The sequence below is a fragment of the Podarcis cretensis genome (assembly GCF_951804945.1).
Source record: "Podarcis cretensis genome assembly, chromosome: 1".
NCBI lineage: Eukaryota > Metazoa > Chordata > Lepidosauria > Squamata > Lacertidae > Podarcis > Podarcis cretensis.
The window spans coordinates 117859729-117884586 of NC_137170.1; the positions used below are offsets into that span (position 1 = coordinate 117859729).

General features: G+C 43.1%; 1 protein-coding gene and 1 long non-coding RNA gene across 17 annotated transcripts; one reads left to right on the forward strand and one right to left on the reverse strand.

Annotated features, from left to right (window-relative positions):
- Positions 1-1193: 1193 nt before the first annotated feature.
- Positions 1194-20109, reverse strand: HNRNPA3 (heterogeneous nuclear ribonucleoprotein A3). Of its 16 annotated transcripts, XM_079981592.1 has the most exons (16): positions 19696-19850; positions 15865-15964; positions 11453-11575; positions 11137-11283; positions 10770-10980; positions 9453-9542; positions 9279-9371; positions 9100-9183; positions 7566-7715; positions 6082-6207; positions 5923-5997; positions 3066-5836; positions 2917-2981; positions 2133-2196; positions 1599-1670; positions 1194-1335 (listed from the first exon to the last, which is right to left on the reverse strand). In XM_079981592.1, exons 2-11 carry the CDS (start codon positions 15925-15927, stop codon positions 5942-5944), a joined length of 1143 nt encoding a protein of 380 aa, XP_079837718.1. In that variant the 5' UTR covers positions 15928-15964; positions 19696-19850; the 3' UTR covers positions 1194-1335; positions 1599-1670; positions 2133-2196; positions 2917-2981; positions 3066-5836; positions 5923-5941. The 16 variants fall into 16 exon arrangements, with proteins under 16 accessions (XP_079837718.1, XP_079837710.1, XP_079837708.1 ...); XM_079981584.1 differs by lacking the exon at positions 3066-5836; XM_079981582.1 differs by lacking the exon at positions 1599-1670.
- Positions 20110-20374: 265 nt separating this feature from the next.
- Positions 20375-23353, forward strand: LOC307220453. The gene is made up of 2 exons (XR_013840883.1): positions 20375-21728; positions 22986-23353. It is a non-coding gene; the product is annotated as an uncharacterized lncRNA (long non-coding RNA).
- Positions 23354-24858: the final 1505 nt, after the last annotated feature.

The window sequence follows — 24858 nt, forward strand, 5'->3', positions numbered from 1 at the left end:
TCATTATTATTATTAAAATGCAAGGCAATGGTGTATTTCGGTTTCATGGATTTCAAGCACCCTTTTAAACCTTTAAAAGTAGTGCTGAAATTTCTTTAGCTTTAGGGCCATTTTGTATTCAGGAACCTGTTACTAATTAGTTATGATGGCTATTCATAGTATTGCCTACCTACACAAAGTCTTTCCCGGTTGCTACACACAATTTTGCAGGGGAAAGCATGAGTGACACAAATGCATGTCATTCATATTATAATAAACATGCAATATTGTATTCCAGAACATTTCCAACTACAGAAAATGCATGTAGATCTCTACAGCAACCCCCATCAGGACAATGCCTTGCTGAGCGCTGAATTACCTTTTTATTATGTGAAAAAAGATTTCATAAAAATTTGTCAGGGATTTCACCCCCTCCTTCTCTTTCAAAGGCTGAGATTTATTTAGAGTTAAATCAGGCTAGCCAAATCTGCTGTGTAGTTCATACAACTAAAGGAAGGTTACCAATATTCACTTGAGTAATTCAAAACTCTTCATAGAATCATAGAGTTGGAAGAGACCACAAGGGCCATCGAGTCCAACCCCCTGCCAAGCAGGAAACACCATCAGAGCACTCCTGACATATGGTTGTCAAGCCTCTGCTTAAAGACCTCCAAAGAAGGAGACTCCACCACACTCCTTGGCAGCAAATTCCACTGTCGAACAGCTCTTACTGTCAGGAAGTTCTTCCTAATGTTTAGGTGGAATCTTCTTTCTTGTAGTTTGGAACCATTGCTCCGTGTCCGCTTCTCTGGAGCAGCAGAAAACAACCTTTCTCCCTCCTCTATGTGACATCCTTTTATATATTTGAACATGGCTATCATATCACCCCTCAACCTCCTCTTCTCCAGGCCAAACATGCCCAGCTCCCTTAGCCGTTCCTCATAAGGCATCGTTTCCAGGCCTTTGACCATTTTGGTTGCCCTCCTCTGGACACGTTCCAGTTTGTCCGTGTCCTTCTTGAACTGTGGCGCCCAGAACTGGACACAGTACTCCAGGTGAGTTCTGACCAGAGCAGAATACAGTGGCACTATTATTCGATTTTAACATTGTGGAAGCTGGAAGGAAATCTTTAGTAAATCTTTAGTAAATGGACGGGCAGTGATGTAGAAATGAAGGCCTAATAGCCACATACAATTGAAAAGATTGGCCAACTCTCATAATTTATGACACTTTATTGTAAGTGTTTGAACAAGGTGAGTGGGAGATGACACACTTCAATCACTTTCACCTATCATAGGCTATCGGCGTATTTCACATCATCTTTCAACTTGTGGAGATGGTTGTCTTTGTTCTACCCTGCAGAGTAGAAGAGAAAATGCAAGTTTAGCACATTAAGAATGTTAAGGCTAAGGAGTATCCCAGCTTCGCCAACTAGTTATCGAAGTACACTGCTCTGCTAGCACTTCCTCTCTCCCCAAATCTTCTAAACACCTCACCAAACATGCAGCTGAGACTGCTTTGGGCGTAAGCAAGTTCACCTAGGATTCAGGACTTCCTTTCCTACGCACAGAGCTGGCACCCTCCTACTAGTGGAAGAAAACAGAAGCACATACACTCACCCCAAATCTACGTTCTGTTGTGTGTTGGGCGGAAAGGTGCAAAATGAGCACACAAGCAGCTTGACCGAGTCCCTATTTTAGAAAAGAGAAAATGAGCAGAGCTGCTGTTTGGCACTCCGGTGCTGGGCAACAGCAGCAGCAAACTGCAATGTCTAGTGCAGCAGGAGAGGCAAATTAAGAGACATGGCCTTGTAGCACTGTGTGTTCTCCCATTAAACATTTGCACTACATTTGACACGCGTGTCTGAAGACGGGAGAAGTCAACAATTATAAATGTTCCCTGCCAAAGTTCATGGTTGAATAGGAGTGAGAATGTGTTGATGACAAAAGCCTGGGTGCCCAACAGGGCAAGAAGATAAGGAACCATGACCCTACATCTATTAGCATACAGACCTAGCACAGATGGAGAATAAGGCAAAGCAGAATTCTATGTATTTATCGAGGTATGTCAAATTCAAGACTAATGGGACATTATACAGGAAAAACCCAACCAAGATACAGTACTAAGAAGCCATTCTTAAATATTTAGGTTACCTGAAAACCAATTATTTGGTAGGGACATCAGGTACTCAACTTCCAGAGGAAATTATTTTCTTGTCTGAAATTCAGTAATTAATAATATTACCAACAGAAAATCTGCAGTTCCAACAGGTGTGCAAAGGTGGACACAATTCAGGTTGACTTTATGCATTGGATTTGCCCAAATCCAATTATAGGCAGTGATCATTTTAGGCATATCCAACTGAAGCACAAGTCCTTTTGGACCTGGAAAAAGGAGGGCTGGGGGCAGGCTTATACACACTCCACCGACGCGTGCTTTGACCCAGAACGCAACCCTTGCGGAAGTTACCTGTGTACTAATGAACATGAAATAGTTTTTATTTTAAAAATCTACTTATTATTTAAGTTGTGGGAAATTATTACCAAAAGATGTAATCTAGTAGAAACCATTTCACTATGTGCAAGGCTAAATCCCAGATAAAATCAGACAAGCTACTACACTTCAGCCACTTTTAAGCAATCTGGATAACACTGACCTACCTTTTAGGATTCTTGCGTTACTAAAATAACATGAAATGTTTTTTAAAGCTGTATCAGTGCCAAAAGTCACCAGTTATAGCTTCCCTATACATCAGTCAGATGAGAATTTAAATTTTAATTGTACACTGCTCACATTTCATATTATGGAAGTACAATGATTAAGTACTGGCACTCACCTTGTTTTTGCATAATTCCTTCTTATCACAGAAGCTGGATTTTCAAAGCCAAGAATACAGTCATGGGCACATCAATGTTTTATACTGTACTAGAGTCTTACCAAGCCACAGGTTTTCCAGCAGGCAAGAAATCCACATCTGGTCAAGCATAAGTTTCTTCAACAATCTGCAAGTCAAAGAGATTTTTCTTACCTTGTTCAGGAAAGAGTAGCTCTTTTAATTCGTTAAAAGTGTTAGAGACAAACCTTACCTATTCTCATTCCCCTTCCTTTCAGGTCTAAATGCTAGACCTATGACTGGGTGAACTCAAGTAGCTATGACTCAAGGAGGTTCCAACTGGTGAAGAACTCTTGCTAGACTTTCTTCGATATTTCAGCAGTGATAGGCAGTTTTAACTAGCTTTTGGAAAGCTGCTCACTATCAGCATAGTATTTTATGCTTTCACTTTTCTGGAAGTTGAAGCTGGTGCTGTCGCTGCCTTGTCATTCTTTAAATATGCTGACTGGTCCACATACACAATAGGCTGCTGGAAGTCCTGTCTGAGTCTCCTTTGATCCACACTTTGGCTAAGAGGTACATCCTAAAGTCTTTAGAGCTGGTTAATTGCTGTCCTCTGCTTACACTTCTCCACATCAGAGAACTAGGTCTAAGTCACTGGCACCAACAACTGGCAACTTACAGATTGCATGATTAAGAATAGCAGAACAGATTAACACACTATAAAATTGGTTCCCCCTCCCCCCACTGTGTGCCATCAAGGTCCCACCCTCTCCCACAAGAACAGAAAAAACTCATCCTCTAGGTTCTGCCCCTACAATCAACAGTAGGCCTGAAAGGGGTGGTTTACATCTACTCTACTCTTCTAAGATGAAATCTGCATATGCAGCTTAGTAATGGGAGGATTCCACTTCACAATACCAAAATGATGCCCTTCTACACGTTTTGCCTATTGGATTATAGAACACTTGTTTCCTGTTGGCCAACTACCAAATTCCCACCTTAATATATGCTATTATGATATTACAGTGGTACCTCTAGTTACGAACTTAATTCGTTCTGAGGTCCGTTCTTAACCTGAAAGTGTTAACTATAGAGGCGTGCTTTCGCTAATGGGGCCTCTTGCTGCCGTTGCGCCGCCGGCACACGATTTCCGTTCTCATCCTGGGGCAAAGTTCTCAACTCGAGGTAACTCTTCCAGGTTAGCAGAGTTTGTAACCTGAAGTGTTTGTAACTCTAGGTACCACTGTATAGCACTTCGGGGCTGTATCAGTGCTTGACCCTTGTTTAAGCACACTTGTACTTTTTGAGATTTAACCATAGAATTCTATACAACCACCACCACTGTATGCCTTGTACAAGCCCAACATACACATTTGGTTGAACCTACAACAATTTTAGAGCAAAGTTTTATAGTGTCTGATAATCCATTCCTATACTGGAATTGTTTACCTGATACTGTTCATTGGCCTAGAGAAGTAGTAACAGAAGAAAATATCCAGCATCATACTGGCAAGTGTCTGAGTTTCTTCTACTCACTGTGCCCTACTCTTCTGGATGTGTACTGACAGAAAGCACTGCTCTGGCAATAGTTAAAAGAGAAGTCTGATCAGGTTGAGAAGGATAGCCTGGGAACATGGCTGTACACAAATTTGGATAAGTGAAGGAGTAGACCACACACGCCTGCTTATGAATTTTATCAGGTTTTGACCACACGATTCTGATGCATAAAAGTATGGATTTATAGCCCACAATACTCCTGTTAGTGACAAATATGTATCATGTTCAGCCCAGATATTTCCTGCTGCTAGATTGTGAACCATTTGGTTTTCACACCACCTTCAAGGCCTACAATCAAGGCATTAGAAAGTGTGTGAAATGTGTTGGGTTTGTTCATAGGTCAGAATATTTATACCCAATTGCAAGGAACTTGAAGGGATTGTGCCTGTGCTGTAAGTTTGTTTCAGATAAGAGAGCATGCAGAAATACACAAAGTGGGAATTATTGACCATTACAGAAGAATCCATGCTTTGAGGGAAGAAATATATACAAATGAAGTTATACAATTAAGCTAAGTAACAGACCCAGGTCATTGGTTTCAAAGTTTTAATTCAAAAGAGTGTGCGCGCACACACTTAAATCTGTTTGAGGTTGGGGGTGGGGTGTTAAGCCTCAACAGTAATAAACCTGTTCTGCCAATGCTTAATGTAGTTCCTGTATATACCAATGAAATGGGAGGCAAACTGAATAAAGCTTTAAAATCTCTCTTTCAATGCTTATTTACTTATAAGTCTTAGGCTAAGAAACAAAGGCTACAAATTAAGATATGCACAAGCCAGAAGTATCTGGAATTTTCATTTGAAAGTAAAGCTTTTTATCATTCACAAGCACTAGTTTAAATGACTCACTCCTAGTTATACAGCTAAACAAGCTTTAATGCAAACATCTCTTCTCTCCCTTTGCATGTGCAACTCATTTCGTTCGGTTACATGTGCAGAAAACTAAGGTTCTTAAACGATTCAGCATTTCTATAGTTTAAATTAATACAGATTATAATGCACTGATTTTTTTCCTAGCAAGAATATACCCTAAAACTACATTTCTTTATTTAAAGAAGTTTCAGTAAGAAAAAACTGAACTACACAAATATTGGAAAAAATTAAAAGTTCCTTAATTATTTTTAATTCCTGGTACCACTACCACCACTACCACAAATTTACAGGGCAATATACCTGATTTATGAAGAAAAGACAAAGCTACAAACAACAAATTAAAAAAAAAGTCAGGAATGTACATCTAAACACTACATTGCATTAAATCAATAGCTGCACTCTTTGCAAACTGTGGCTATGACAGTCCTTAAGAAGGGTTTCCTGTTTAAGCTGCAGTAACTTTTTCTGACTATGGTTCATCGCTCCTTCTGTGGCAGATTTTACAGTTCCTCTAATGCATTTGGGACGACTGTCTCAAAGTAACCTGCAGCTTTCCTGACAACTCCTCGCTCTCTCCTAAGAACTGTGTAGCCTGTTGAATACAGGATAAGAAAAGGATTACTCTCAGTGAAACGTTGTATAGTCTTCATATACAACAAGTATTTGTAGCATACCTACCATTATTCTGCTACAATTTTTAGAATCTTCTTCCACCATAGCCACCACCACCTCCTCCTCCTGATCCATAGCCACCTAAAAATGGGAACATGGACTGTTGAAATAAATATTCTTTAGGAGTGTAACAGACACATATGTACTTTAGTAAGTTGTACTTACCACCATAGGGACTGCCTGAGCTTCTGCCACTGAAACTGCTACCTCCTTTCATGGGTCCATAGCTTGAGGCCTGTTGACCACTATAATTGCCAAAGTCATTATAGTTTCCACTTCCACCGTAGTTGCCTGAGAATAATAAAATGTAAGGTTTGTGTTTATCAGATCAAGAATTATTTGAGAAGTACATTTCAAGTGCACTACAATTCTTTCACATTAACTCACCTACCAAGCACAAAATACACTTTAGTATAAAACACGTGTTTCATAACTCCAGATTTACTGTATGCACATAATGGGATTTCAGCTAACTGGACATAATCATGGCTAGGCTGAGTAACTGCAATTGTTCCCAAGAACATTCAAAATACACATGCAAAAATTTATTTCCTGTTCAGTTCTTGCCAACCTTTGTTATATTGGAGAAATAAAAAATGCCCACTCCTTTGCTAAATCATTAAGGGTTCCTGTTCTTTTAATTAACCACATTAATAACTCTGGATACTTAAAATTCTGCTGTGTTAACTTAACCAAGTTCAAAGTTTCTTGAGAGAAGTATGAACAAGATTATTATTCTTTTTCAAAAAATGATTATTGGACAGTAGTCCAGTCCCAGAAAATGAGACTAGTATTCCAATCCACACTGAAAGGCATTCACTAGCACACATCCAAAGTTCCCCAGATCTGAGCACTGAACAGATGGATTGGACTCTTTCCTCTGCACTCCAATGCCAGCACAAAATGCAGAGGCAGAAAGAAAACAACAACAGTAAATGATTCACAAGGAGTTTCAGGTAAGAGAGGGAAAGTTTGTAGATTACATTAACATAAAGATTCTTAAATAAATTATGGGCAATGGAACTAGCTGGCCAGAAAGTTGTAGTTGTTCCCTTATTAGGTTTTAAGGCTTAATGAATGTTTGTATGAAGCAATGGTGGGGAACCTCATATCTGGGCACAAAAGACAGTCCTGCAGGCCTCTCTATCCAGCCCTTGGGACAGCCCAGGTCACACTGCTCACTAGCCCTCCTTTCTACCTTTCTTGAGGGTTCTGCCTGGCTGGAATGTGTCAATGAGCTCTTTGCCCCTGGCTGGGGGATAGAGAAGGGCATGTGCAGAAAACTACAGGGGTACTTTCCTTTGCACACTTTTGCCTTGGGCTCTGTCCACTGGAAGGTTGCTCAGGTGGGAAAGCAAGCACTCTTTCTATAGATCCCCTGCTCTGGAGTCTTGTTACCAGTGCAACTCTATAGTTTAAAGAAGACATCCTATAAACCTGACCTGGGGGGCGGGGAACCATGAAGCTTTCCCATATATCTTTCATACCACTGTGATTTCAAGGGGTTAGAACTTGGAAGTGGTTTTCATTTTCAGCTGAAGTTTACACTGCACAACATTTTAAAAACAGTGACAGGCTAATGGCCTCAAGCTTGTTATCCAACATGAGCAGAACAGATGGATCAACACAATGTACTTCAGGATTCTTACCACCGAAGCTCCCCCCTTCATTGTAACCATCATAGCCTCCACCTCCTCCGCCATATCCACCACCTGGGGTTCCATATGTCGGGCTGCCACCGTAACCTCCTCTGCCGCCGTACCCAGGACTACCTCCATAGTTCCCACCTTGAGAAAGATCAGTAAAAGTGACAGGAATGTGAATGTTTTGTTATGAAACAACATGATCTAAACACAAAAGTAACTGGGAACTGTAAAGCAGTATCCAAAAAATCACCAATACTCCATGGAGACCAACTACTACGAAAGGCGTATTACGACTTGGTAATAACTACCAATCAAGTCAACCCAATGGAGAAGTCCAAATAAAATCAATGACCTAGCCACGACTGTCTAAGGATTTGTAGTCACAATTTGCTGTTTACAATCAATGGAAACCATTTCATGTAGATGAAGACTGGTTGCCACTGAGCATGATTCATCACTTGATTACTGGAAACTGCCAAGTATTCCAAGTGCGAGGACCAGAGGCTCTATCTGTCATGGGTCATTCAAGCAGCTTGAAGATTACCCATATTTTGGTTATTTATCCTGCTCTGAGAAGGCTTTGTGCATACCCAACTATATTTTGGCTGCAGTCAATAACGCAATTCCAAAGTCTCTTAATACGTTACATACATTTCACAAATCTAAAAAGAATCTGATCCAGTGGAAGCTCTTACTAATAGAAAGAGCGAGCGGAAGGGGGAAGTGTTTGCCAATTTCACCAGTAGCCCTCTGTGCCACCCCTATGCAACTTTTATTGGAGATTCCCCAACTACCTGAAGCACTTTTTTAGGGGACTTCCTTCCCTGCCCCCAGGGGTGGAGGCACTCCCATGAGCAGAATTTTGTTCACAGGAACATAGGATTCATGGCACTGGATTAGATCCAGACTGGGGCACAATCAACTGTCCTTCCAGATGGCAGGGCTTTGTGGAATGACAGGGAAAATGCATCTGCAGCCCTGCCACTCTTTGTGGCCAAAGTGGAAGGTGGGGAGGGGAGACATTCCAGGCTGGAAAGGCAATTGGGCCTGACAGCATCACATGATAGCAGTGAGACCAGTTTGGGATCAGTGGATCCTGGCTTGTCTCAGTCCTATTGCCTTTATTGGAATGCCACATTCCAAGACCTACCACTGGCTAATTAAATGATGTATCTGAAGAAGTGTGCATGCACATGAAAGCTTATACTCAGAACAAACTTAGTTGGTCTCTAAGGTGCTACTGGACAATTTTTTTATTTATTTCGACTGTGTCAGACCAACATGGCTACCTACCTGAATCTAAATGATGGACAGCCTGCCATCAGCTGCCCTGGACAAGTTTGGTGATCACCCAGTCTGATATAAGGGTGGTTTTTTTAGTCCCATGGGATACGTTAATCATGACTTAAGAGAACCCAATTTCTTGTAATACCTAGATTGTCCACAAGTTGTCAGCTTCCCTTTCACATTTCTCACATTCAGATACACCACTCCCTCACAAGTATAATTGAACTGGTATTAGCAATGTTATTCTTACCATCACCAAAGCCATTGTATCCATCACCACTCCCGTAACTTCCTCTGCTGCCACCACCACCACCACTTCCGCCACCGTAACCACCTAAAATCAGAACAAAATGTGTAAGATACAGTGATGCACTGTAATCCAGGGTAGTATTTTTGGAAGGGGGTGGAGAAGCAAGAACAGATGTTTACCTCTGCCACCAAAACTTCCTCCTCTGCCATAACTGCCACCACTGCCTCCAAAGTTCCCACGGCCCATGAAGTTGCCTGAACTGCTTCCACGACCTAAAGAATAAAGAGAGTGAATTATTAAAATGCTTGTAGGCAATTATCGCCACAGGCTGTGCTATTATGTAACAAACTCACTTCTCTGTGCAGTTGCCGTCTGCATTTCTTGCTTGGAGAGAGCTTTCTTCACTTCACAGTTATGTCCATTTATAGTGTGGTATTTCTGGACTAAAAGAAGTTTTGAAATGATCCTTATTATAAAAATGCACACAACTGAATAAGCACTTATGCCATATTATTGAGAAGATATTTTCACAGGAGCAGCAGTATTATTTAGTTTTATTTCCTCCTTATAATCAGGAAAGGAAACTCTAAAAATACCATAAAACAAAAGACACATAGCACAAAGAGCCAAAGAAAGGAAGTAAGGAAAACAGTGGGCAATGAAGTTTGTTTCTTAGATCTCTGTGGGCAGAATATATCATAAAATGGATGCTCAGCATCCCTCTCATCTCACCTCCTCATAAGGAACATCTCTGGAGCCTAGAAATTATTTGGGGGGAGTGGGAGAAGGAAAAATTCAAGGGGAAAAGAGCTCCTCAGAGAACAAATGACTCATGGAATCCAAGCAGTGCTTGAATGATAGGGAAACAGTAGGAAAGACCATAATGAAATAAAAAAGCTTTCCCTTTCCAATTTTAGCCAATCATGTCCTCCATAGACCTCCATTGTGCGGTACCTGATGGTCATTTGCGTTGGACTCTTCCCACTCAACCCAGGTGCGCTCATTTTCCTGCTGGATTTCCAAGAATGTGCTTGCTTTGGACCCAAGGTTCTTTAGGATCCTAGCATTGTCCAGGCTATATTTTAAAGCAGTTAGCAAGTCTGTTGTACCTGGCTCTTAAGTATACTCAATTAGTGTGAAGGATGTTTGAAACCTGGGGGTGTAGCATGAAATTCTTACTTGCAGGAGAGAGAGCATGTGACCAAACCAAGTGGGAGGGGGGGAGGAATAGGGACAGGTAGACAGCCAGCTAGATCCTTACAAGGGTCCCAGCAAGGAAACTGGATTGATTGAGTAAAACAACAACAGCAAACAGTACAGGCTGGAAACTGGACTGACTTTCTCAGCTAGGCACGTAACTACAAAGACATGTTAGAAAGCTTCAGGCAGGGGAGGGGGATTGAAGAGAGGTTGGGGGCAAATCATGCTCCTCATGGTCTAAAATTGTAGGAAAGCCACCACACAAAAAAGTTCAGGAGAGAAAAGCATCCGCCCCCAGCACTATATTGAACTTTTAAAGGGCAATCTTTTAAAATATATTCAATTTAGTAAGAAAGCAAATAGGAAGTCTAGTTCTTACAGTAATTTTTTTGTTCACTAGGAGAAAGTTCCATGCATCAGTAGCTTGAAAGAAATATAAAAAGGCTGCACAAAAGGAAAGCATTACATACCAACAATTTTGTCGACTGTATCATGATCATCAAACGTTACAAAGGCAAACCCTCTTTTCTTTCCACTTTGTCTGTCTTCCATTACTTCTATGGTTTCAATTTTGCCGTATTTTTCAAAGTAATCTCTTAAATTATAGTCTTCTGTGTCTTCTTTAATTCCTCCCACAAATATTTTTTTCACTGTTAAATGAGCACCAGGTTTCACAGAATCCTACAAAATCACAAGTTACATTTAGTATCTCAGCCTTCCAAGATGGTGCCATGCCTAAATACTTACAATTGTCTTACAAAAAGATTTGCAAATGATTAAAAGTTCCTACAATTAAGGTGTGACAAATTCTGTATATATACTTAAATATTCACTTACTTCTCTAGAAACGGCTCTCTTTGGTTCCACCACACGCCCATCAACCTTATGTGGTCGGGCTGCCATAGCAGCATCTACTTCTTCCACACAAGAATAGGTCACAAAGCCAAAGCCTCGGGAACGTTTCGTCTGTGGGTCTCTCATCACCTTCAAGAAAGTTGAGGCATATAACAATAATTTAGGCACTGACTTTTGTGAATGCTGCAAACCTGTGCATACTTACCGAGGAGTAAGCCCCACTGGAAACAGTGAGACTTTCTTCCAAGTAAGCACACATAACATTGTTAACAGTAAACTGAATGTTATGATCACTTACCACACAATCTGTAAGTGTGCCCCATTTTTCAAAATGTTCTCTTAAACTATCATCTGTAGTTTCAAAGCTCAGGCCACCAATAAACAGTTTTCTCAACTGTTCGGGTTCTTTAGGATCGTAGCCCTGAAAGAAGATAAGTTTCAATATGCTGTATGAGATTTGTGTTATTGCAGCGAAGTCCACCCACACAATTCACAGTAACTTACTGTCTTTATCACACTTCACTACAATTAGGTACTATTATACTGCTTTGCTGTATTTTTTAATCAAAAGTGAGGTCTGTAAATATTTAAATAAACAATAAACTCAATTGGCTCATGGTTCCTCTATCGGTACACTTACTTCTACATAAACAAGTTTAAAGGGTGCAAATCCAGGATTTTGTTACATAGTGTATAAACAGTTCTTACAGCCTCATTCAGTGCATGTTTACTCAGTAAAGTAGCCATCCAATGCATCCTAGGGAAGTTTATGGAAAAGGAATCCCATTATGTTCAACAGTGCTTACTCTCAAGTCTATCTTAAGTACAACCCTCTACACATTTACATGAAATTAAGTCCCACTAGATTCAATGGGATTTTGGAGCAGGCATGCAAAGGTCTGTGCTGTTAGTGTGCTAGAGGCAGCTAGGATAAGGACATAAACTTCAACTAAGAATCTAACACTTTCATCAACTGATGTCTTTGGTCTGTGCATATAAAGAAATGTTGACTATTTCAAGTTAAGTTAAAAGCAGTAACAAACAAAAAACCTTTAATGCCATGTCGTGAACTTCAGAGGATAGACAACTCTAGCAAAAGTTGGCTAATCACTAAACACATCAACTAATGGTACTTATAATTTTCTACTTACCAAGCCTAACATCTCAACCCCCAGATTTATTTGTTTTTTGCAGGAAGAACTAAACTTTAGGCTACACAACATGAGAGAGCAGCATCCAGTCCTACTTAACTTTGTAAAGTTCAGAATAATCAGCACACAACGGATTAAGAATGTTGCTGCATTTTTTAAATAGCCAACTGCATTGCTTATGGCTCAGAAACACACCATTGCACTACAAAACAAAGGTGTCCTCTGTGCATGGCATAACTGAAAAAGTTTCAGGAGACACAGGATTTGTCCCCATATAGATGAATCCTAATGGAATACCCATCATTCCAAAGAGTAGATGAAGTATTTCAATTTTAAGAAACACAAGAAACAAGATGCTCTTACCCATTTTATGATATCACTTTCTCGTTTACACTTCATGTACCAAGGCAGGGACCACCAATGTGGTACTCATGGAGCCTAGGGTGCCTTCCAGTATTTCCAACGGCACCCGCAAAAGGTCTCAAGAAACATCCTCTAAAAAATCCACAATGCCTGAGAGACTCTTTGTTCTTTCTGCTCAGTTCCTCTTTACACTGGCTCAGTCTCTCCTACATTGAACACCCCCCTACTGCCATCACACATTTCATTAGATGCCAAGGCTGGACACTCATCCCTCCCCTCCCTTTCAAACAAGAGTTTCTCTCCGTGACTGAGCACAGCAGAGACTGATGAGGGACATGCCTGCCCCATTCTGTGGTCATCTTTTTCCTGCTCTTTCAGATGTGGCAACCATTTTGTGTTATGCTGCAAACTCCATTGTATCAGTTTTGCTATGTCGCGCCCCCATGGGAACCGTTTCGTGACGAGCACCCAAGGAACTTCGCATTAAGGTTGCATAAATAATGTGTTGAGAGCTATTATTTATAAAATTATGTCCCTGCTGGGGGAAGGCTATAGATCCAACAGTTCCATACCCTTCCCAGTTCCTCTACACACACACACCCAAACCAGGGAGGTGGCTGACAGCTCTGGAACTGGTGTAATGAATTTTATGGGGCATGAAAATAAAACCTCAGGGAAGGATGAAGAAGCACAAGAATGCTGCTCTGCCCTCACGTCTCCCCTGCTCATACAATTCCAGCAGGGCACTGGTAATGGTGGTTCATTTGCCTATGGTTCCTCTTTTAAGCTGCAACCTCAGGTGCCTTAGTTTGCAGGTAGAAATTACATGCTTTATTACAGGTGATGTATAAAGGTAAAGGTAAAGGTACCCCTGCCCGTACGGGCCAGTCTTGACAGACTCTGGGGTTGTGCGCCCATCTCACTTAAGAGGCCAGGGGCCAGCGCTGTCCGGAGACACTTCCGGGTCACGTGGCCAGCGTGACATCGCTGCTCTGGCCAGAGCCAGAGCCGCACACGGAAACGCCGTTTACCTTCCCGCTGGTAAGCGGTCCCTATTTATCTACTTGCACCCGGAGGTGCTTTCGAACTGCTAGGTTGGCAGGCGCTGGGACCGAGCAGCGGGAGCGCACCCCGCCGCAGGGATTCGAACCGCCGACCTTTCGATCGGCAAGTCCTAGGCGCTGAGGCTTTAACCCACAGCGCCACCTGCGTATATGAGAGACTAAATGAAAGCCTAATGTTAAAGTCTTCAAACGGAAGAGGTATAATTCCAAGGAACAGAAAAATATAAATGTTTTCTTTTCTTTTTTTATATACTACACTCTCACTTCACAATGTGTTTACTTTCTCCCTCAGAAACAGGTTAGATGCTGCAGGAACTCCCCAATATCAACCATTGTATTTTTAACCATTGCTCCTTGAAAGTAGTACATTTCTCTGAATTAAGCTACTGATTCTTCTGGGGAGACTCCAAACTAAGTAACAGATTTCCCTAAATTATATTTTATTTTGTCCCTACACAAGAGGCTTAACAGCCACATGTTTTCAGAGAAACAAATACAATGTTCTGCAACAGCCTTCTTAACAGACGCCCACAGCATTCCTTATTATTAGTGGAGAAATGTATGCCTAGCTAACACAGTTGAGCAGAAAAGCATAGCTCACATCGCCAATTCTACAAGACTTTAATCTTTCCCATCATGGTTTTTATGGCAACTATTCTGGAATACTAGGGGGCTTCTAGGTAAAACCTGAATTATGGAAGCTGGTTGCCAAATGGACATGGTATAAATTGGTCTAAACCGGAAGACAGAAGGTCACAAATTTTGGTTGTCTTTGGTGGCCAAGCTGAAGCTTTGTGGTCATCCAGTCTCTCCTTTCCCGTGAAACATGCATGTTTACCAGGAAGCAAGTCCCAATGTTTTCAGTGGGGCTTAAACTGTGCAGGACTACAGCCTTTGTCTCTGATCTCCTGCTGGACCTGCAGATGCAAGATTTGACAAAATGGCCACCCTCAACCTCCTTATTTGGGTGGGGTCTTGAGGCTCTTTGCAGCTCTTGATTTCTACTACTGAAGTGTCCCATCCCAATATTTCTCTTCAGAGCTGCTTTGACAGCAAGCATCCAAGGTGTTCCTTACATCTAAGTCACCCACAGCCAAACATTAATGCTTGGAGTTGGGAGAGCAAGGAACGGGCTCCACATCTCCCTTGCCAAAAGGTGAGGGCAGCTTAAAAAAACCCTAAACTTCTGGTAAGTTCCCATAAAGCAGGACCTTTGTCATGATGGACTCATTGCAAAATGGCAGCTAGCTCTCCCTTGTTCCTCCTGCCTTCCACAAACAGGATGTCTTTAGATCTTATGCATTCCATTCATCTGTGGGCAGTTGGTGGATGGTGCTGCCTCACAGTAAGATCTTGTGGTTTTTTGGAACTCTACAATTATACAACACAAAACTAAAACCATAACCCATTACAAGCCACCATTCAGAGTTTGTAAGAAGTCATGGGGGGCATTGGAGCAGGGAAATATATGGATTCTCAAAAACAGCTTTATTGCTAAAGAGCTACACTTTATTGCCCACTACAACTGGTTCAGAAATTGATCATCCCCACTCCTGGCAGCATCTGGCCTTGTTATCAGTCATACAGTAAACCTATGTTAGGTCTGACACACCTTAAGATTGCAGACATGACCTTCTATGACGTAATGCTCCTCTGCTTTGAAGACTATTGAACACCTTACCCCCAACACACTAGTTTTCTATACTGAGTATCTTTTTATGAAGACGTATCCAACAATGGATGCAGTCCGAAATTTCTAGATCCTAATCAACAGGCAATACTCAGTCCTTGCTCATTTCTGTATATTGTATTTCTGGAGAACCATTAAAAGCTTAGTAAAATGCCTGTTCATAGAATTTGATCACTTTTATACCATTACAGACACAGCACTGCTGGTTTTCCAGTTCAAGACTTCATAGTAACACTCTCAATATGCATAAGTATTAAGTTAGAAGCTATTATAGAAATCACCAACTAGTGTGGCGAATGAAAAGCATAATACATGCGTAAGAGCCAAGCAGAAGAGAAGAATGCAATGTAGCATCTGAGCAAACACAGTGTTACCAAAGCAGCAGAAAGCAAGAATTCTCTGTTTACCCATGTAACAGAACTAGGAAAAAAAAGTATTCCACCTGTGAAGATCTTCTTCCCCTCCTCTTGTAATCTTCAGCCTCTCTCTCATCTTTACACGCCATTTTTGGAGAGCGTTCTGACTCAGTTGCTCCTTTTAACCTAGATAACAAGTAGCACGAGTAATTTACCCGTTCCTAAAAGTTTTTACTTTCTTACTCTCATACAAATAAATGGCTTATTTTAGTGAAGCAAGCATATAGGAGCCACTTTAAAGGGATGGTACTGTATGAGAGAATGAAACAATGTCTTTAATCTCAAGCCATTTATCCTGAAATATGGAACTCATCTGTTTGCACCCTGAATTGCAAAGCAGTAGCTAGCAAAAAAGGGGAACAAATGCCTGAATAGGTCAGCCAGGCATATAACCTGACAGTATCACTGGAAATATATTACTATTTTAAAATGCGACAGTATCTTTATTTATTGTGGAAGCCAATTCAATAGCAAGCCAATCAGACACTGTTCAGATGTGTGTAAACATGCTTTAGAGTACCCGAGATTAGTTTAAAGGCAGGTCTCTGTGCTTCAACCCCTATGGTCCACTGACTGAAGGAAGGCCTGGTGGAGGAGCGGGAAGGAATCAAGAGCCCAGTCTCCCTTTAACAGCCAGCCAGCGCCCTTTCTCTCACCCCTCTCTCCCCCTCAATGTGTTGTTCGAGTCCACCAAACCTGCCTCTCCATGCAAGGCTTACGTCACAGCTACTCTGCCTTCAAATCTGGCGCCTCTCGTTCCTGCGAGACATCCGGGTCCTTGAAGCAGAGGCGGCCTTTCTTACTAGGCCAGCGGCTTAAAGAAAGAGGTGGGAGAGACTGACGTCCTTGTTTCCCTGCTTACAGCTGGGGTATCACTGAACCAGCAGTTCTGATCCTCGATACAGATTCAGATATCTATCTCACAGCGATGGCCATGTCGTTGCCTAGATGCACCATTTCCTGCTTCCCACAGAGAAGCAATAATTAAAAAATCCCTCAGCAGGATAAAGGTGCCCATAACAACTCAACAGAGAAGCCCCCAGTTTTGGGCACTAGCATGTGCATTGCCTTACAAAGTGCCATCAAACAGAGGCACTGCTTATCTTTCTAGCCTCATGTCCTATTTCCTGTGAAACACTACATTTAAATAAATAGCCCTCCCCATAATTCAGGTTGGAGAGGGGCTGGCTGGGAGAGTGATTTAGGACAACCCTCCAGTGTTTCACTCCTCATAATTGCAGGCTGCATTGTTTTCAGCAACCCTGCAGTGTGGTCTGGTGGTGTTGCAAAACAGGGTGGGTATGGGTGGTGCATACAGCCCAGGTTGGACAGAAGAAGTGGCTTACAACAACCCTGCAATGTAGTTCATTGCAATTATGTTACTATTGCAAGTTGTAGGGCTGTGCTATTAGGTCAAATCTAGCAATTATGTCCTGAAGATTCTTACTCCATTTATTTGTATGCAGAAGGGGTGTAGTTTTGGTCAAAAATATCAGCCGCCACCTGTTATGCTGAGCAGGGATATTTAACCTTCAAAATTTTGCTTTTTTGTAGGGGACAGCTGTTGCCAAACCAGAGTTACATTAAAATAATGGAAGAAAGAAATGGCCAATTAAAGCAAGAAATTCAAGAGGCCTTCTCTGAATCCTTTTAGAACTCAAGACAGACAGTAGCTTCTACTGAAGGGGTTCAACACAACTTGGGGTCCCTTCTAACTCTACAATTCTATGACCCAGGTCCCTAACACTCAGCTAAGATAAGCAAAGCTATAGAGAGAATGCAAACCCTGAAACAGTGCAAAAAAGCAAGCCCCAATACACCCTGCATAGCTGGTTTCAGCAAGAAGGCCAAGGAGAACATTAGTATCATGAACAGCATATAGTTCTTGTTACAGGTACAATACAAAGCCCTTTTCCTGCTACAGGTAAACAGGATTAGGCAAGACTGCTAAGTCACATAAACAATACTTAGATGTTTCAGAAGGTTATTTCTAATTTTCATGTACAAAACAGCAAGTGTTATACCTTCAAGTGCAGGCATCCCCAACCTGCGGCCCTCCAGATATTTTGGCCTACAACTCCCATGATCCCTATCTAACAGGACCAGTGGTCAAGGATGATGGGAACTGTAGTCCAAAACATCTGGAGGGCCGAAGGTTGGGGGTGCCTGATCAAGTGTTTCTGAAGCTTAATAGGATAACAGATAAAATCTGTATGTCAGCTAGAAATTTTAAAAAACAAAAACCAGAATGCAATGCAGAGCACAACATTGTTATAGTTTTTTTGAAGCAACATGTGTTTGACATTTCAAGTCTACACGTGCACAGGTTTTAATCATGGATAGTTGTCTCCAGACTTGCAAAATATTATTTGGCATGTCATCATACAAAAATGCTTGTTATACTTTAGTTCAGCATTGGATTGAGGACTTTCATTGAAGCAACACAATCAGGTTCAGTTTTAATTAAATCTAATTTAAGATTTCAAGGTCTGGAAAGTCTTCTCACATCCAATCTTAAAAAGATATTTTATTCACATCCTTATGTTGATTTTTTGGTTACAGAATGGATATAATAAAAATTAAATTGGCACCTTATGGAGCTTTCTTGCAAGTAATTCTATCAAAAAGCATAGGATAGAATGAATTTATAAAGGGGGGGACTCATCTACAAAACTGTAATCACTCAATGGGGCGTTGAATCCATTACTTTCGTTCAGAATTCAGCTGCCAGGCTTTTGATCATACTGCCAGAGAAAGATAATTAGCTAGATAATGTTATTAAAGAGGCATTTGAAGGCCTGGTTGTTTGCATGAACCAGAAAACTCCAGTCACTGGCTTTAGTGACAGCCACCAAAATACCCAGCAAGACAGACAGAATTAGGAACAGCTACAATTCAAAATCAGCGTCAAACCACCAGTTATTCAGAACTATTGGGGGTGGGGGAGAGAACGTGTTTTCATCTCAAGCACCATTGGGCCACGTGGACAAGGGCAAGATATCCCATAACATTATTAGAACTGAAAGCACCCGAAGAATTGATTTATGGGAGGCAGTTAGTCTTAGTTGTTCTGCTGCTGTGTGGGAGGAACTGGGTGCTTTTATTTGTTAACTATTTTATTTTCATTTTTAAAAAACCCCACACAGGTTATGCAGCTAAAAGATATAGCAAATTCTAATACTTTTTTTTTTTTGGGGGGGGGGGGGTTGTCCTCAGCCAGGTTCTCAGGATGTGTTTGGTCGTCGCGTTCGTCAGTGGGATTTTACTCGAAAGGTTATACTGCTTTTAAACTTTAAAAAGGCGAAAGCTGCACAAGTGGCTCGGGAAGTCGAATGAGAACCGGCGAGACCATCGAGTGATAGGCACTTGGATCAAGTCACGGGTTGTAATTTGCATATATATATATATATATATATATATATATTCAAGCCTAATACAGAGTTGAGAGATGGATTTTGGTTTGGGTTCAACTTAGGAAAGGGCCTCCTGCGGCTGCTCTCGCTCAAACTCGAGCCTCTTTCTCCACAGGGTTACAATGGCGCCCAACAGAAGCCTCTCCCGCCCAACTGCCGCCGCCGCCCTCTCGCGCCATTTCGGATAATTAGCTGTTTGCAGCTGGATAAAGCAAGAACCGAGGTGGTTGGTGGGGGGGGGGGTGGATGGGGAGAAGGCCAGGAGCCGAGCCAGCCAATCACTCTCCCTCCCGCGAGCCCCTCATGCGCCGCGCCACTCGCCCGCTCCCTCTGCAACCCCCACCCACCCACTCTCACGCCCGCTCCGCAACCGCCGTTGCAGGACCCTCTCCCTGCCTGCCTGCCTGCCTTCCGCGCGGCGGCGGCGGCGCCGACAAACGTTACCTCCATTTTGTGACTGGATTTAGCCTCCTTCAGCCTCAATATGGAGCCGAGAGGAAGAGGGTGGGCGGGGCGGGTCAGAGGAAAAGCGGGGCACGTGAGAGGAAGGCGGGCTCGCGGGGGCGGGAGGGAGAACAGCAAATAAACGGGCGTTTAGCGGGGAGGGGAGGGGAGGCGGGCGCGCGTGCACGAGCGCGGAGCGTTTTAATGAGGGCGCCGAGACGCGGGGGGAGGGGGGGTGAAAGCCGTGTTTCGTGCTCGTGCCTGGCCACGAGTGAGGGCCGATTCCGGGTTGTGGGTGGGAGGTAAGGTCTATCATCACCACCACCCACCTTCCCTTTGCCTCAGCCCAGTCCTCCCCAATGGCGCCGCCGCGGCCAAGACAAAGAGAGCGCTGGCACGCGGGACGGGATCGCGCGCGCGCGCGGCGACGGCGGCGAGTGGGAAAGGGAGGGCTGACGTGTGTGGCGGGGGGGGGGGAAATGACAGCTGACGTGGCTGCGAAGGAAAGCGCGCGTAGGCAGGCAGGGGTGCGCGCGCACCCGCATAGCCTCTCTTGCCTCTTTACCTCAGGGACGCAGGAGCCTCGCGGTGGGGGCGCCAGTTGTTGTTGAACTCGCCCGTTCCCGCCAAATTTGGCCCAGCGGCCAGGGATGATGGGAGTTGTAGTCTGAAGCGGGGACGCTGCATTAATGCCACCCACTTCGAATATATAACTGATCTGTAGAAAGGTCTGAAAATGGAGGCGATGGGTGCGCTTTTGTAACACACACACCTTTATTAATACAGTTTAAAGAGAGGAGGAAGGTTGCTCAACCGAGTCGGAGCTGCCGCTTCGTGCGTCCCCGATGGCTCCCCACAAATAATATAATGGTTGTAGTTGTTTAGTCGTGTCCGACTCTTCGTGACCCCATGGGCCAGAGCACGCCAGGCACTCCTGCCTTCCACTGCCTCCCGCAGTTTGGTCAAACTCATGTTAGTAGCTTTTAGAACACTATAATACAAAATAAGCGCAGCTGAGCAAGAGGCCGCCGCTGCTTCCATTTCCCCCCCCCCCCCGCGCTGCTCTGGGCTGCGTTGGAGAACCAGCCATGGCGCCTCCCAGAGTACCGATTCGAAGCAGCGGCAGCTGTTTACTTGCAAGTGTTTTGCAGCCGCTAATTTGCCTGTTTTCGTGGGCACGCGAGCAGCAGCAGCAGCTGCTTTGTTGCGCCGCTTTTGCCCCGGAGTTGTCTTGAGGAGAAGGCAGGCGGTTGCAGCGCGGAGGAGGGCCTCCCACCACCCAAGAGATGCTACCATCTCCTTGGGGTGCTTCAGCTGGCCGGGAGGGCCCTCCTGAGTCGCTGGGCCTGGCCGGTTCCTCTGCAATGCTGTCTGGACTAGAAACCTGTAAATTTTATACCAAAAAAACCCCCACAATTTCGAGGTGTACAAAATCAAGGGGCGTAGCTGTGGGTGTGCAGCTGCCTCCCCTAAATCAATACAAATGAGGTTCTGTCTCCCCTTAACAATAGCCTGCTCCCCACAAACAAAAATCCTGGCTATGCCCATGTACAAAATTACATGGCGTTAAAATGTATCATCCAATTCATATTCTCTCAAAATAGATAAATTTTCCCCAATCTCCATGCTTAATATTTTGTAGCTTTGATCTAATTCTCCTAAGGGTTGTTAGAGTGGAGAGGTAGGAACACAAACACTTCAAATCCCATAGCTAAATAAGCATGGTTGTCCCAAAGGTCTTGTGACACCCAGGGCTGTCTTAAGCATATGCAGTGCCGGGGTGCAAAGATCCACCTGGTGCGCCCCCATCCTGGTTGCCCAGTCCCAGGCATGCAGGAGGGTGGAGCTGGCCGGCCGCCTCAGCATCTCACTGGCTTGGTCGCCCCCAAACTCATGGCGCAGAGCCACCCGCAGCAGGAGAGCCCAACTGACAGGTGGGCTCTTCCCCAGACTCAACACTCGGGCCCTGGACTCTCGTCCTGGCGCCCCTGAGAGCCCGGCGCCCGGGTGCCCCGCACCCCTACTGCCTATGGGTAAGACGGCCCTGGTGACACCTTGTGAGTGGAACCTCCATCTAAATCTGCATTGGCTTTCATGCACAGTAACAATTCCATTTGAATTCTCATCTGTACTGACGTGGCAAAAATGGCAAAAACAAAAAAAAAAGGGCTCAAATGTGTTTCATCTAGCCCAATTCAACGTATTTTTATGTGGTGAATCACCCTGGGATCTTCAGATAAAGGACAGTATGCAAATATGATAATTAATTTTAAAAAATGATTTGGGTGGAGCTTTCTTCTTTGTAAACCTCTGTGCTTCGGGGGTTACCATGTCTGGGATTTGGTCAGACAACACGTTCTGGATGGTATTGCACTTACTGAAGAGCAAGGGTGTGAATTGGGAGTTCAATCTAGAGCGATCATTGTCACTTGAAGCTAAGGCGACCTCAGCAGCTGCTTAAGTTGGTCCATCAGCTACAGCTTTCTCTGGGCAGGAGTAGTCTGACTACAGTTATCCACACCCTGATAACCTCCAGAATGGACTTTTATAATACACTTTCTATGGATCTTCCAATGCTTGAAGGCTCTCCAGAATTTGCAACTAATGCAGAATATGGTGGCAAGAATATTGATACGAGTAGCGGGGTTGTTGTGTATAGAACACCCATTCTCAGACAGAAGCAACTGGTTGCCAGCTATCTTCTGGGTCTAACTGAAGGACTTAAGTTGATATCTAAAGCCCTGAATGGGCTGGATCCCAAATATCTGAGAAAACACTTTCTCCTATATCCACCTGCCCACATACTAAAATCAGTGGAAGAGACTTTCCTAGTGATTCTTGTATTAAAGGACCTGTCGAGTGCAGCGACCTGTGGAAGGTCTTTTTCAGTGCTGGTTTCGCATCTTTGGAATTACCTTCCCACAACTCTGTTCTTTCATATGCCTGTTGAAATCCCACCTTTTCCACCAGGCTTTTAGTGGCTAATAGGTTAAGCCATTTTAACGGTGTTATGCTTTAAGTTATGTAACTTGTGAGAATGATGTTAATGCTTTTGTTTATTATGTAGTTGTTTTTTTCTTGTTTGTGAAGGGCAGTATGTAAATATCTTAAAAAGGAAACTAATAAATGAAGGTTGCATGTGCAGTAATTACATTGCAGTAATTTCACACATGACATGTGTGCCTGAAAAAAACCTCATGTGGTTGCTTGTAATTCTTCAATAATATGCAAGATTAGCAAATATAAATGAGATTGCTTCTTTTTTCTCATAACTGTGTTTTAATTTTCAGATATATGTAAGTGAAGGCAAGGAGACAAGACATTAAATTCCAAATATTTGAGCTGTCAAAACATAACCAGAACATCAGTATGCAGGATGGTGTGTTTATTTTGTTTTCGGTTTTGTTTGTTTTGTTGTTGTGATTTGGTTCAACCCATCCTGTGCACTCAGTTACAGACGGAAGAAATTTTAGGACCATAAAATATCCATCTCTGTTTGGCCAGAGGAAGCAGAGAATGGAAGGAGTTGAGATGTTTCCATATTTTATTTAAGGATAACTAATTCAGTTTGTTGCTCTTTGTGATAATGACTTCTAATTCTACAGTCACTCTTTCTCTTTGAAGTCCCTTTGTTTGATGAATAAATCTGCAATGTGAATGTAAGGTTTCCTGTGATTATTAATTTGAGAATTTTAATGAAACATAGCTGCATTATTTGATGCATATTTAATTTTTAAATTATTTGCTCTGAAGATCAAAACTAGAGAGATGTGAATGTGTCCTTTCTGGCTTGCTTCTTAGAACCCCTGATGAGCAAGGTAGAAAAAAAATAGATCGTTTTCCTTCCATGACTGCAATGCAGATCTGATTGTGGGAGTGGTTGCTAGCAAACACCATGGGGTCTGTGTTCAGCCAATAACAGCCAACTCTCGCAGGCTGAATTTAAATATATGTTGTTGGTCTGAGTTGCCATTTTCTGGCTTCTAAACAGAACAAATACCACTTTTTCTATTAGCCCCAGCAATTTCTTAAGCACACTGGCAGGCATTCATCGAACAACCAGCAATGATTACTTGTAAACACTGCTAATTCTTTGGTCAAATTATACAATTGCAAGCTATACAGCTCCTTTAAACCGGAGTACTATGATTTATGCCAGTCCAGACAGGCAGCTTTCGAGTTCTGCCATGGTGATGGCTGGCTTTCACTGAGCAGGAAAGTGGAGGAGAAGAAAATGACAGAAACACAAAACAAGAGAGCGTAGCAGCCCTAACAGCTGCTTCCTGAGTATCCATGGCAATACCATCGGCACACACAAATCACTGAAAAGACGGTGCTTGCCCATGTTAACAATGTATAGATTGAGTTAATCTGCACATAGGGACAAGAAAACATCACATCACATCAGCCCACTGCACATCCTACCAGATACTGACATTACAGCTCCCTGCACTCTATAAGCTGCTGAAGTGTGCAAGCAGCGAGAGCCCTGTGAGAGCCTTCAGAAATTTTGGTCCATGACTACAATGATGATAATCCCTACAGGGCAGGTTTGAGGGAGTCTCAGGCAAGCTGCTCTCTCCAACACAGTACCCTTCTCAGAGGCAGCTCCCCACACCCATGAGCTTGCTCTGTGATGGGGTGGCTGGCAGCAGAGGAAATGTGTCCTATAGCCTCCTAGCTTGGGGGGGGGGGGTCTCAGCTCTGCACCCTTTTTTTGGGGGGGGGAATAAAAGGCAGCTCAGCTACCATAACCAAGCCAGCACCCCACCCTGATCTAGCAAGGCATTTCAGAGGAGGCAATGGTAGTTGCAGTGCTGGCCCTTAAAAACAGAACACTGCAGTCCTGGCATCAACTTTGATTGATGCTTCCAAGGCATTTGCCCTACCATTCTGAGTGCTGGTGACAAAAACTCTTCATCGCCCACAGAATGGGTTTATGTTTAGCACGCTATGTCTCCCTTGAACACAAACTGGTATTCAAGACAAAGTTGTGCATATTCAGTTCAAAAAGTAGCCCAATTAACCCACCCTATTTTTTGAGGACACAACGAGACTCATTGCAACCACTTCAAAAATATACTTGCAGAAAAAGATTGGAAGAAGAGATGTTCAGCCTGCCCTGCTGGAAAAGCAAACTGAAAATATAGAACTACATTATCC

What these genes read in the sequence shown, in the direction of transcription:
- HNRNPA3 (XM_079981580.1), bottom strand. Translation starts at nt 15,927, where the DNA reads ATGGCGTGTAAAGATGAGAGAGAGGCTGAAGATTACAAGAGGAGGGGA. An exon ending in GCACACTTACAGATTGTGTG is followed by an intron (nt 11,284 to 11,452) that starts GTAAGTGATCAT and finishes ACTTTCTTGAAG; the next exon opens with GTGATGAGAGACCCACAGAC. An exon ending in AGAGAGCCGTTTCTAGAGAA is followed by an intron (nt 10,981 to 11,136) that starts GTAAGTGAATAT and finishes GTGATTTTGTAG; the next exon opens with GATTCTGTGAAACCTGGTGC.